General features: G+C 55.3%; 1 protein-coding gene across 11 annotated transcripts in view; it reads left to right on the top strand.

The window, feature by feature from the left end:
• Positions 1-12,512, top strand: part of Iqsec1 (IQ motif and Sec7 domain ArfGEF 1) — a 302,628-nt gene that overhangs the window by 211,178 nt on the left and 78,938 nt on the right. The window contains exon 1 of one of the 11 annotated variants that reach the window (XM_013145986.3): positions 2,543-2,973. The exons of 8 other annotated variants lie outside the window; for them this stretch is intronic. In XM_013145986.3, coding sequence (XP_013001440.2) covers positions 2,906-2,973 — 68 coding nt within the window. In that variant the 5' untranslated portion in view covers positions 2,543-2,905. Of the gene's footprint in view, positions 1-2,542; positions 2,974-6,999; positions 7,150-12,512 lie in introns of those variants that run through there. 2 more of the 11 variants (XM_063237949.1, XM_063237946.1) reach the window with 2 other exon arrangements.

Here is a 12,512-nt window from a genome sequence, read left to right as displayed (position 1 = left end):
ATGGAAACTAAATTTTTGCAAACATCTAAAACTCAAGCAATGGGGTGTGGTACTCTTGAAGGCAAGTTCACAGTGGTGTTAGCTTCTCCCAGGGAACAAATGTAGCCTTCTCTCTGGCTTCAGGGTGATGACTTCATCTCCACTGGGCTGCATGAGTCAGCGGGTGGAGGGCCACTTGTGCTCCATGGACAGACATTTCCATGTGGATCTTGCCTTGTGTCCCACCCTGGCTGTGGCTCCCTGCATCCCAGAGGGCAGGAGGAGGGCTATCCCTCGCTGCATCCCTCACTCAAGCCCTGCAATGAATGCCAGGGCTTTTAAATGACACCGACTGTGTGTTATCCAGCAGTCTGTTCTGGAGGCCTTTGCAAGCTCCTACCGTGTCCCACAGATGCCATGGAGAGGTCACCTCATTGTCATTGTCACACGTCTACACATTTGCAATCAACGAGACCAGGAGGGGAGGGAGTCTTATTCCCATTTTGCAGAGGGCAGAGGACTGAGGCTTGGAGAGATAATTAAGTCTGAGAGTAATCAAAGAATCCAAGAAGAATGAGGAGTCATCCTCTATGTGGAGAAGCCACTGTAAGGTGGTGACAATAGACAGGCTGAGACAGATAAGTGGGCACTCAGGAAATCATAAAGCACTTGGACCCTTGTGTTCTTATTATAAAATGGGCAGATTGGGCTGGGGGTGCAGCTCCATGTGTGTCCAGTATATACAGGGACCTAGATTTCATCCCCAGCACTGCCCAGAGAAGGGGGAGGTTGTCACCTTCAGGGCTGGTAAAAGGTGGGGAGATGACATGGTGACAGAAACTGTGAAAGGCCTGATGTGATACAGAGAGTAGACTTATGGCATGTGTGACTCTGGGGCTGAGTCCTGCTCTGGGCTGTCTGTCTTTCCATGGACCCTATGGAGATAAGTGTCTAACGAAAGTTAGAGGAGAGTATATGAGGTGATGGATGGAGAGATGGGTGGAAGGATGAGTGGATGGATGGATTGGATAAATGAGGATGGATGGATGCAAATGAATGGGTGGAGGAAAGGAGGAGGGATGGATGATTGTGTAGCTGAGTGGGTAGCTGGGACAGATAGATGCCCGTATTGACGATGCTGGATGATTGCTGGAAGGGTGGATGGGTGACTGGATGGCTAAGTGTGTGGGCAGGTAGATGGAGGTAGGGGTGAAAGGGAGGGTGGGTGGAGGAGGGGAAGATAGGTAGACGAAGGAACAGATGAATGGAGACTGGGAAGGAAGGGGAGATACGTGGTGAAAAGGAAGTTGGGTGAGGAGACAAATGGAAGAGAGAGAGGAAGGAGGGGTGGATGGATGGAACAGGTGATGAGCCCCCTGGGTGGCTGGCTGGAGAGGCTGGCAGATGGGTGGCTATGTAAATACCAGGCTGAGTGGGCAGAGAAGTGTAAATCGAACCTGCCTCCACCCACAGAAGGTGCTGTGAAAAGTCATCCTGCTAGGAGGACATTTCAGATAAACCCCTGAGCAGAGGCGTTACTCAAGAAAGTGAAGCCAGCGTGACAGGAGAGTTTAGGTCCCATGATACAATAGGTGGCCTCGAGAAGTAGCGGGCCTTCTGTTCCCCTGGGTGTTCAATCCAAGGCTGGGCAGCTGTGTCTTGGGTGTTGTGAGCTCTTGTGGCAGGTGGGGGTCTGCGATGGTGGCTTGTGATGACACAGAGGGAAAACAGGGGTCTTCAAATCCCCCAGGAGCCACCGTCTTCACAAACACCCAGTTCACTTTGGGATAAAAAGCTCCTTTTTGGCTCAGGGTCAGACAACAGGCAGCTGCTCATCTGTGCCGTGGGAACCAAGCTAGAATCCGAAATGGAATTCCCATCCTGCGTGGCCAAAGCGTGGGCTAGGGACCCAGCAAAGCCTGGCAGTGCTGCTGGGCAGGTGCTAGCCCTCTCCGAGCCCAGGTTGTCCTCCAGTGAGGTGGAACCTGGGGCCCAGCGGGGAGGGGGGCTGTGCCTGATGCCCGAGGTGCAGCAGGATGCAGGTTCAGGCCCACCTGCTCTTCAGAGGAGCTTTCTGGGGGCTGTGTGTGGGGAGAAGCAGGGCGACCTTGATCTGTGAGTCACGGTCCCCAGGGACTCTGCCTGGGAAGCCCCAGCTGCCTGCTCTGGGCTGGGCCAGGGAGCAGCTGTTGGGGTGAAAATCCCCAGCCCCCCCCCCCCCCCCCGCCCCAGCTGTCCAGAGGGCCCAGCCTTCCACCTGCCCCATCTCTGGGCAGGGAGGGAGTCACCTGGGTTTGGCTTTTGTCATGAACTGAGTGGAGCCAGGCAGGCAGAGCCACCCCTTCCCCCTCCCAGCTTCTTGGTGGGCTGGGCTGTGGCCCAGGGAGGGCGGGTGTTGGGTTTAGGCCTCCAGGGAGGTGGGGAGGATGTGGCCAGCCCTCTGCCTCCGCCTCTCCTCCTTCCTCCCTGCCTCCCTCCCTCCCAAGGTCTCCTCTCCTCTCTCAGCCCACAGCTGCTAGGCTCTGTGCTCTCCGGGCAGGCAGTCGCCCCCCACTGTCCCGCCCCAGTGACTCAGGCTCCCCTGGCCCTCAGCCACCAGGCTCTCCTGGCTGGCGGCAGCAAAGTGTGAGGAATCCTGGATCTGAGCGTGAGGAACACTGGCTGGGAGGGTCCAGTGCTGCCACTAGCCAGGGACAGACCTGCTAGCTGGGGACGTGCTGGGATCCACCGTGGCGGGAAGCCAACCAGAGCCCTCAGAGCCTCTGTCTTCCTTGGCCTCGGAGTTTTCCTTTCTTTGTCCCACCATGAAGAAGAAAGTGACCTGAGAGCCCTCAAGAAGAGACCCAGCCCCCGACTACCAGGAGGACAGCCAGGTCGGTGGCCGTGGCCGTGGCCTCTGAGCCACGCGCTCCGCCGTCCGCTGGGCATGAAAGGCGATGGGAGTGCCATGTGGGGCCTGATGTGGAAGTACTGCATCTCCGTGAGGACCCTCAGGTACCAGAGGAGTTTCCAGGGAAGGGAGGAGGCTGTGCCCACCATTGCCAGCCTTGATGCGGGTTTCAGGGCTGCGCAAGGTCCAGGAGGGCACAGGGGAGGAGCGAAGGAAAGGCTCCCACAGAGAAACCTGGCATCTCTGGCACTGGGTTGGGGCACTGCATGCCCACTGAGGAGGGAATGGCCTCCCCAGGTAGAGCATGCACCGGGCTCCAGAGTTTGTTCCATAACCCCCTGGCACTGTGCTCTGCTGTGTGACTAGCTCTGCCCTGAACCTCTCTGATCCTGGTAGACGTCTGCAAAATGCAACTCACATTCATTCCTTTTGTGCTCTGTGTAGTGACCGTTTCATGTGACATTTGTAACCCCAGGGCTGAGATCCAGCAGGTGCCAAGGTGGAGCAGGGCTGTGGCATTGTCAGACACATGAGGGGCGGTTTCCGCTCTGCATGCTTTGAGGATTAGTGTCAGCATTCAATGAGGTAATTCATGTAGAGCAGGGCTGGCCGCTCCTGGTGTCCAGGAACTGTAAGGATGATCCACTGTTGTTGCTATTGCTACCAAACCTTCCCCACACACGCCTGGGAGGGACCTGAACCAGTGCCACTGGCTGGGGGAGGGTAGAAGGGGATTCCAGGCCACGGAGGGGACCCACCTGGGTCGCCCAGTCTCTGCAGGTGCCAGACTGCCATGTGCCCAGGGTGCAGGAGACTGGGGGCCTCTGAAAAGGTGCCTGCAGGGGTTTTAGTTTGCATGGGGAAGGCTTAGAGGCCACCACCTACTTGGGATGTGTTTGTATTTTAGACAGCACCTAAAGGGGGAGATTTTTTTAAAGGAGTCGTAAAGGAAGGTACGAGGTTGAGGTTTCCCTTTTCCCACCTTCACTGTCTGCTGTATACACTCTGTAACTTCTTCCCTTCCTTAGCCCTTCCTCCCTTTTCTCTTTCCTTCCTTTTTTTTTTCTTCCTTCCATCCCTCTTTTCTTCCTTCTTCCTTCCTTCCTTTGTTTCTTTTCCTTCCTAAAATATTTGTGACCGTATCCAGGAAATACTTACAATAAAATAACTTAGAAAATATCAGAATCAGGAAAAGCATAATCTGGAACAGAATGGCAAGGACCCAGGGTAGATCATCACCATCATCATCATCGTCACCATCAAAATAGAGCAGAACCAAGATACCCGGGGTTCTGAGGTCCTTTAGTTGAGGTGAAAATTCCCTGGCTTCTTACCCGCTACAGAGGACTGGGAGATGTAGCCATGTACGCTTCTGCTGTTAGGTGAGGGTGGGGGGCCCTAGTGTGGAGGGCCAGGGGAACCAGGCAGTCGTGAGAGTGAGATGTGTTCTTAGTGAACCCCTGCGGTGACTCGGTGGCTGCACCCCCAGACCCGAAAGAGACCTCCTGAGGTGGGAGGGAGGACCCAGCGCATGAGTTCCAGCCTCTCGTCACGTCTGACATGCTAGCTAGAGCTGAATTTTCCTGCCTCCCATTCCATTCTGAGGTTTCCAGATCGGCCTCCGGGGGAAACCTCAGGGGCTGTTGACAGAATACAGCCTCACAGGGCTAGCAGACTGGTTCTCTGTACCTCAATTTCCTCATCCACGAAATGGGATGAGGTAGAGCCTCTGGGCCACAGAGAGACCTCAATGCCTGTGATACAAGGACAGCTGGAGTGGTTGTGGTTGCCGTAATTCACACAGGGTCCACCCCAGGCTCACACTGAGGACTGCACAGCTGGGGAGGATGGGCCCTGGCAGGCTCCCAGGGCAGCACTGTTTGGTTGTCCTCCCAAAACAATAAAGGCTGCCCCCAGAATGAACTAGACCCCGGACTGCCAGTGCAGGCACAGCAAGATTCCAGCCCCTGGGATTCCCAGGGAGACCTGAGTCAGCCCCTCTGTAGCCTGAGGAGAGGGTGGCGGCCACCGCAGGCACAAATTGGAGGTTTGCAATCGGACAGCGCATACTTTTCCACTTGCGTCTTAAAGAGTCCCTCTGTGTGCGCCGGCCGCCCCTGGCCAGGTCCCACTCACATCTGGAAAAGCGTGAGGTGTGCATGGCTGACCAGCGCTGGCCCTCTGCTGGGGTCTTGGGAAGCTCCAGCCTGGAAGCCAGGATGGGGTCTCTGGAACCACGACTACCTGGAGTCTCCAAAGAGCCCTTCTGGCTCCAGGCCAGGGAACAGAACAGCTGGAGAGCTGTCACACTGGGATGCAAAGCCAGCAATGCTCAGTGGTAAGAAATGCTGTTCCTTGGCAGCCCTGGGTTTGTCTGGGAAGCAGAGTGGGGTCAGATGGGCAGGCTGGGTGGCAGAGTTGTCAGATACCAGCCCAGCCCTCTCCTGTGTCTCCTTCCTTTCCTCCAAGCCTCTGTTGGATGGGAGGGCAGAGTATAAGTGGAAATAGCACAGGCTTGGATGGGTGCACCCAGCATTGTGGCCCCTTTTCTTGTGAAAGAGACTTGAAGAGCCATTGGGAAGGGTCAGTGCATGCAGCCTGCTCTGGCTGGAATAGGGACCGTGCAGGACAGCCAGCCCCATCACCTATGAGGAGCAGGCTGTGTCCCTTGAGCAAGCTCCTTCCCTCCACCTGCCTTCCCCTGAACCCTTGGTGTGGGACCTCTGTCCCTTGCAGGCTTTGTGCCATGGTACCGCCCAGTACCCCTACCGATCTCCAACCATTCTTGGTCAGGCAGGAGAATCACGTTTGTATCTGGTATTATTTTGGGCAAGAAAGATGGCTTTATATCCGGAGAGCCAGTGGGTTTGTGGCCTCCTGATGGACTGGGACAACCCATAGACACACAAGGCTGGGGGTGCTGTGCTTGGGCCGGGCGCAGCTGGACCACTCAGGCCTGCCCCGCATTCCTCCCCCACTGGGGCTGCAGTTGGGTCAGAGGGCTGGGGAGCAGCTGGCAGCTGGGCTCAGAGAGCTTCCAGGGGGTGTCTCAGACAGCAAGCCACCTGGTACCCCAGGGTGGGGACAGGGAGCATCCTCCTCCAGCCTGTGCTGCATGCCCGAGGCAAAGTCCCTCTGGAGCAGACTGTGCCTCCTTACTGTGTCACCTCTCCTGCTAAGTGGGGGACCTGGTCCTGCACGCTAGCCCCCAGCTCACCTATCCCCGTGACTTGGGTCCTTGGTTGTGGCCAGGCCTGAAGCCCAGGGTGGTGTCATCAGCCCCACCCACCCCATGTCCTCCACAGTGCAGCCTAGGCTGCCCTGTTTCTCTTGAGCAGGGCCCAGAGCAGAGTCTGGGAGTAACAGGGGACCAGGAGGGGTGCAAGTGGCTGGGCAGAGAGTACTGTGGGGTGATCGAGAAGCACCAGTCCCCCGTGTCCATCCAAGGATGGCCATGAATGGGTGAGCATATTGGCTGATACCACACACAGGGACATCATTCAGTGACAAGAGAGAACACACTTCTGACCTGGGCTATCATGTGGGTGACCTGAACACCTTCTACTGAGAGAAAGGAGCCAGTCACAAAGGATCAGATATTATCTGGCTCCATTTACAGGAAGTGCACAGCACTGGTGGATCCCTAGCCATGGCCTTCAGATGGGAAATAGGCTGACCAGAGGAAGGGGAGGTACTATCTAGGAGGTGCCCTGTGTGGGGACAGGAGTTGAGTCCCCAAAGTCCCTGCCCGGCGTGGAGGGGAAAGGGCTGGCCCCAGCCTTAACCCTGCCATTCTAGTTCCATTTAGGCCCAAATTGCTTTCACAGTAAGTAGGGCACCCTCTCTTCAGGGCTGTCTCTGGCACCACTTTGTCCTGCTGGCTCCTGGTGGCTGTGCCCTTGTGGTGGACAGAGACTTAGCTGGGACCTGGCGCTGTGGACAAAGCAGCTTCTCCCGAAACTCGAGTGGCTCCGAAACGCGATCGGTCACGAGAGACTGGCAGGGAGGTCACTGTATTATTTATGGTCTGGGCCCTGTCCAGGGTGGCCACAGGACTGGCAGTGCCCCGGGGCCCAGTGGAGAGCTGGTGGCAATCAGGCAGGGGCCTCGGGAGTGCCTAGCACCCTGTCCCCGGGGTGTGGTTTCCTGGACGCTGGCTGAACAGGGAGGAAGTTAGACGTCAAGACCTGGAGTGGGCAGGGCCCACTGTCCCTTGTCCCCTGAGGCCACAGAGGAGCCAGGCCTGGAGCTCCAGGGACCGATGCTCCTTCCTCGACACTGTGAGTAACATAAAGGCTGGGCAATCTGGAGAGCTGGTGTGTGGCAGCCTGTGGTTGGGATCCCCGGAATGGCGTGGGGTGTCTACTGCTCCGTAGAGTGGCTCTGGGGGACCTGTTCCTCCCCTGGAAGGCATCCGGGCCTGTGCTGGCTCTGGGCACAGGGGTTTCCCACAGTGGCTGTAACGAGGAACTTGGTTCGCTCCCCTGAGCATGGGGCCCACCCTGGTCTCTTGGGGGTGACATCACAGCCCCCCAAGCCCAGCCCACACGGGCTGCCAGAGGATTGGTTCTGGTTCTTCTCCCAGGCCTTCATAGCAGCCATAGAAAGAGGAGCTCCGAGAACACATACTCCTAGGCTGAGCAAACTGAGGCCTGTGGAGGACACAGCTGTCCAGAGCTCCAGGAAGATAGTGCGGTTTCCTCCCTGGCATTGATTCATCTGCTCTGTCAGGGGCTGTGGAACAGGAAGCTTGGCCAAGCTCTGGGCAAAAAAGATCTGGGCTCCCCTGCCCCCATTCTTTGGTCTCCCCCCACCCCCACTCGTCCAGACCCACTTGACCCCAACAGCTTCCGCTTCCTTCATTTCCTTCTCAAATGTTCCGGATTGGAACATTGACATCTGCAGACCCTGGGGCTGAGAGGGGCCTGGGGCGTGCTCCCCATTGGCACCATGCCCTGAGAAATCCCCTTTAGTGGGAAGAGAGAGGGGTCACCCACATACCCGGGGACATTCCCTGCTTCCCTTTCATGTAGGCTTCCTAAAACCCTGAAAGAGAGGACTTTCCCCTTTGGCGACATGAAGCCCTGGGCGTCCTTTGAGCTCACCCCAGAGGCTGAGTGGCACAGCAGGAAGGAGCAAGATTCTGGGCAGGACCTAAAAGACATGACCAGGAGCCAGGACAGCTCTGTCCAGGTCCCCAGACCAGCCTCTCCCATCTAAGGCCTTGCATCCTTGCCTGAGAGATAGCCAAGGAGTTAGGAAGCTTTCCGTGCCTTATGACTCCATGACTTCATGCATGTCATTTGGTTATTCAGTTGCTTCACAAGCACACACTGGGCACCTGCTTCATGCCAAGCTCTCTCTTGTCTCTAGGGATTTGAAAGTGATAAACCAGACCAGACATCACTGCTGCACCGTGTTGGATCAAACAAGAAAAACTAGACTAAGACAGCAGACTAGACTAAGGGTGATGTGGTGGCAGGCGCTGCCATGCGAGAGATAGATGCACTGGAAGGGTAAATGGCAAAGGGTTTCTTTTTTTTTTTTTTTGGTCTAGTTTTTGAGACAGAGTCTTGCCAGATAGCCCAGGCTGGCTTTGAACTCTAGTGTTCCTTCTACCTTAGTCTCCTAAGGGCTAGAATTACAGATGTGAGTCTCAACTCTGCTCTAGAGCTGTGGGACCTTGTGACAGACTGCCTGTCTCAGCTTTAGTCTCTCAGTGAGAACCTTTTTAGTGGCATATGATGGAAAGTTCAAATCAAGTAGGCTTGTGCAGGAAAGAGGCTCCATTGGCTCACGTTGCTGCAAAATATAGAGGGCATTGAGCTTCAGGAATGGCTGCATCCAGGATTTGGACTTTTCTACTCTCACCCACTGGTCCCCCTTGGTTCTACCTAGACCATATCAAGTACTTGGAAAATGGTAGTTACTGCCTTCCATGCAGTGAACATCAGCCCTGCAAAGGGCAACCAGCAGCAGTGGCCAGATTGCAAGGTGCAACATAGTGTTTCTGGCTTGAAGATGTTCTAGTGGTCTAGAGAAGGTAGGAGGAAAGAAATTACCACCCACGGTCATCAGGGCTGAGGAGGGTGCATGCTGGCAGGCTTGGGGGGTTGGTCAGAGGAGGAGCCTCAGGGTTCTCAACCCACAGGGTATCAAGGGGTAGGGGACTTCTTGGAGGAAACAGCCCCTGAGCTAGAATTGATGTGCTGGAGGGCTGGGCTGAGGACAGAGATCCATGGAGCAGGCACCTGGTGCTGGACTCAGCACCTCACACATCCTGAGCTCTGGCCCTGGAGTCCCCAGGTGCTGAAATGGTAGAACACACCCTCAGCAAGCGCCTGCATGTGCCAGGCACTCTCCTGTGTGGCCTGCTCAACTCGCTCTGCAGTGAATAAGCGTGGTTTCCAGGTCAGGAGCTGCAGCTGACTGCCTATCTTTGAGTCCATGGCAGATGTGTCCCCACACTCAGATTTTGGGACTGGCTCAGCCTCTTCTAGGTGCTACCCATGCTGGGGTTTATGGGGAAGTTGCTGAAGAAGTGTGAATGTTGAAACACCTTCCTGGCAGAGTGACTACTACACTTGGGTCACACCGCGGTGGAAGCTGCTGCAGTCTTTCTGAAATCCGGCACCCTGTCACAGCCGGGCTCCCCCACACAGGTGGGGACAGCCATCTGCTCATGTACACATGAGTACCCAGCCTGGTCCTGTGCTCCGAGGGGGAGGTGAGCAGCTCCAGCACGCCTACTGCCAAGCTGAGCCAGTGGGAAGAAGGTGGGTGCGAGGTCATGGTAGGGCTGTAAACCAGTGGGCACCGCCTTTACCTCTTAGAGTCTCGGTTTTCTCATATAGTGAGGATAGCAGCTAGGTGTATGGCACACACCTGCAATCCTAGCACTCAGGAGGCTGAGGCAGGAGGATCACCACAAGTTCAAGGCCAGCCTGAGATGGGGTATTGAGACTCTGTCTCTAAAAACAGAAAAAAGGAAACAAATAAATAGAAATAAAAGAAGCATTCCAATCTCAATTTGGTCTTAAAATTTCCAATTTGACCTTAAAATCTTTAAAAGGTGGTCATGTTTCCAGTGCCCAGTGAGGGATTGGTTCTGCCTTTCAGCTCCTCCCCACAGGAGGGGGCAGGGCTCAGGAAACACAGGCATAGTTCTGTAAAAACAGAAGTTTGTGAAACTCTTGGGTGCTGCAGATGTTTGTTTCTTAAGTGATTCAGAGAAACAAAGCATGGAAGAGGAAGCAGAGACCAGTGTTTTTGCCCAGGGCTTTGAGTGGAGTGGCTGGGATAGAGCCAGGGAGCCACCAAGGACACTCAGGCTGGGCCGATTTTTTTGTTTCTCTTTTCTTTTGGTGACCAGGTCTTGCTGTGTAGCTGGCCTTGAATTCTGTTGCTCCTTCTGCCTCAGTCTCCCAAGTACTAGGATGACAGGCATGTGTCACCACACCTGGCAAAGGAGGGAGTGTATTGGGGCAGCAGCACCTGGGGCGCTGCCTGGGGAATTTCTGGGGGAAGTGGCCAAAGGGAGGTGACTCCCCAGCCCAAAGCCCAGGTCGGGTGGGATGGGAAGCAGCTGTGCTTCACTTCCTCTTCTGGGCCAAAGACTCACCAGGTGACAGTTCCATCTTCCAGATGACAGAGAGGTCTAATGGCCTGGGGACCACTCTTAGCCAGGCTGTGCCTTACCGGATGATCTGGTACAGGTCTCAGGGCCACTCTGGGCCTCAGGTGGACATTTGTGAAATGCACCTATGGGTTGTGTCACAGCAGGCACACGTAATAGGCTCCTGGAGGATCCTACCTTGGGGCCTGGCACCTTGCATGCTGTTAGGATTGCTTCTTTTTTGTTTCTGTTTTTTGAAACAGGGTCTTTCTGTATAGATCAGGCTGGCTTGGAACTCACTATTTAGACAAGGCTGGCCTCAAACTCGTAGTGATCCTTCTGCCTCGGCCTCCTGAATGCAGAGATTATAGGCATGGGCCACCACACTTCCATTCAGATTCCTTCTTTTTTTATGGTAGACTCAGAATTAGGGATGCATCTTCTACACTAAGAATTCTGCTTCTTGCCCCCTGGAGCAGAGCTGAGTGAGGAACACAACTACTACCTCAGACAGTAGATACCTGTGGAGTACCTCTGTGGAGTGAGTGTAGCTCAGCCTCCCAAGCACTAGGATGACAGGCATGTGTCACCACACCTGGCAAGGAGGGAGTGCGTTGGGGCAGCACCTAGGGCGCTGCCTGGGGATTTCTGGGGGAAGTGGCCAAAGGGAGGTGACTCACAGCACAAGACCCCTCCCTCCCGGGGCTGGAATTTGGGACTCAGGAGGGTATGGAGGAGAAATCGCAAAGAAATCACAGCAAAGGTCATTTTCAGCATGGCAGTGAAACAGACGCAACAGGTGGTCAGTGGGGTTTCTCAGAGGATGGGATGACAGGCTAAGGAGGTGGTGGTGGAGGGAAGAGCAACGTGGACAGATGCCCCAGGGATTTAGGCCGCTGCTGGATGGTGGTCACCTCCCTCCATAGACATTAGCTTGCAAGACTAGCCAGGCCACCCGTGTACACAGCACAATGGGAGGTACCCCGCTTAGCATGGAGCTCGACTGAGGGTGACAGGGCAGCGGCAGGGAGACACAGCTAGGAGCCCAGCACTGGCCTCAGACCTTGCTCCTTACTGGAGCTCTGTCCTCCACAGCTGTACGAGTCACCAGAGCAGCTGTCACATGTGGGGCAATCGTGGGCCTCCTGACATCACAGGTGCTTCTCTGGGCTAAGATTTGGTCTTAAAAGAATCTGGCTGGATTCTAGGATGGGTTTGGGTCAGAACTTCAGGTTTTTGTGTCAAAAAAAAAAAAAAAAAAGAAAGAAAAAAAAACTATCATGGTGCTAAAACGCTGAAAATTTTTGTCCCTAAATGTGTCCTGTTTCCCGCTTAGCTACTGTTGATGCCGGCTGGGGCTGGCCACAAAGGGTGGTGACATCCCTTTCCCAAAAGGGCATCATGTCTGCTCACCCAAAGAGCACCCATTTTCTTTCCCTGTCTCTCTTTGATTTTTTTCAGTGCTGGGCATGGAACCCAGGGCCTCTGCACTGAGCTATATCCTCAGTCCATTCAAATTTTTAAGACATGGCCTTGCCAAGTTGCTAAGTTGCCCAGACCAGGATGGAACTTGTGATCATTCCTGCCTTAGCCTGCCATAGCACTGGGATGACAGAAGTGTGTCGGGCTGAGGGGCACAGGCTGGGGTAAGGGGCAGTTCTTTTGCTAAAGACCAGGGAGGCAGAATTAGGTGAGCTGGTCAGGAGTCCCCAGGAAGCCCGGCAGCGGGATTCTAGAACAGAGTTCTCAAGAAGTCCTCGTGTGTCCTTGCCCCAGCCCCTGCATGGGGAATCACAGGGCACATGGGAGCTAGTGCTTGGGCCTCTGCTGGAAAGGGCTGGGTTTCTGCTCCCCAGAAATTGCACCCCAAGAAAATCAGAGCTGTGAGGCCTTGGCAGAGTCACTCTGAGACCAGCTGCCCACAGGACACGGATGCTATGTGCTGGGTGGGGATGGGACAGGACAGGAGAGGCGCTGATGACAGCCTGCACATGTAGAGGCCCCGGCCACAGGGCAGAGGGGATGAGG

The sequence above is a fragment of the Cavia porcellus genome, unplaced genomic scaffold (assembly GCF_034190915.1).
Source record: "Cavia porcellus strain 051 isolate PalLab524CR breed Dunkin Hartley unplaced genomic scaffold, mCavPor4.1 scaffold_27, whole genome shotgun sequence".
In the NCBI taxonomy this organism is placed as follows: Eukaryota; Metazoa; Chordata; class Mammalia; order Rodentia; family Caviidae; genus Cavia; species Cavia porcellus.
The sequence above is the reverse complement of the archived record's forward strand: the minus strand, read 5'-3'. Positions and strand labels throughout refer to the sequence as shown.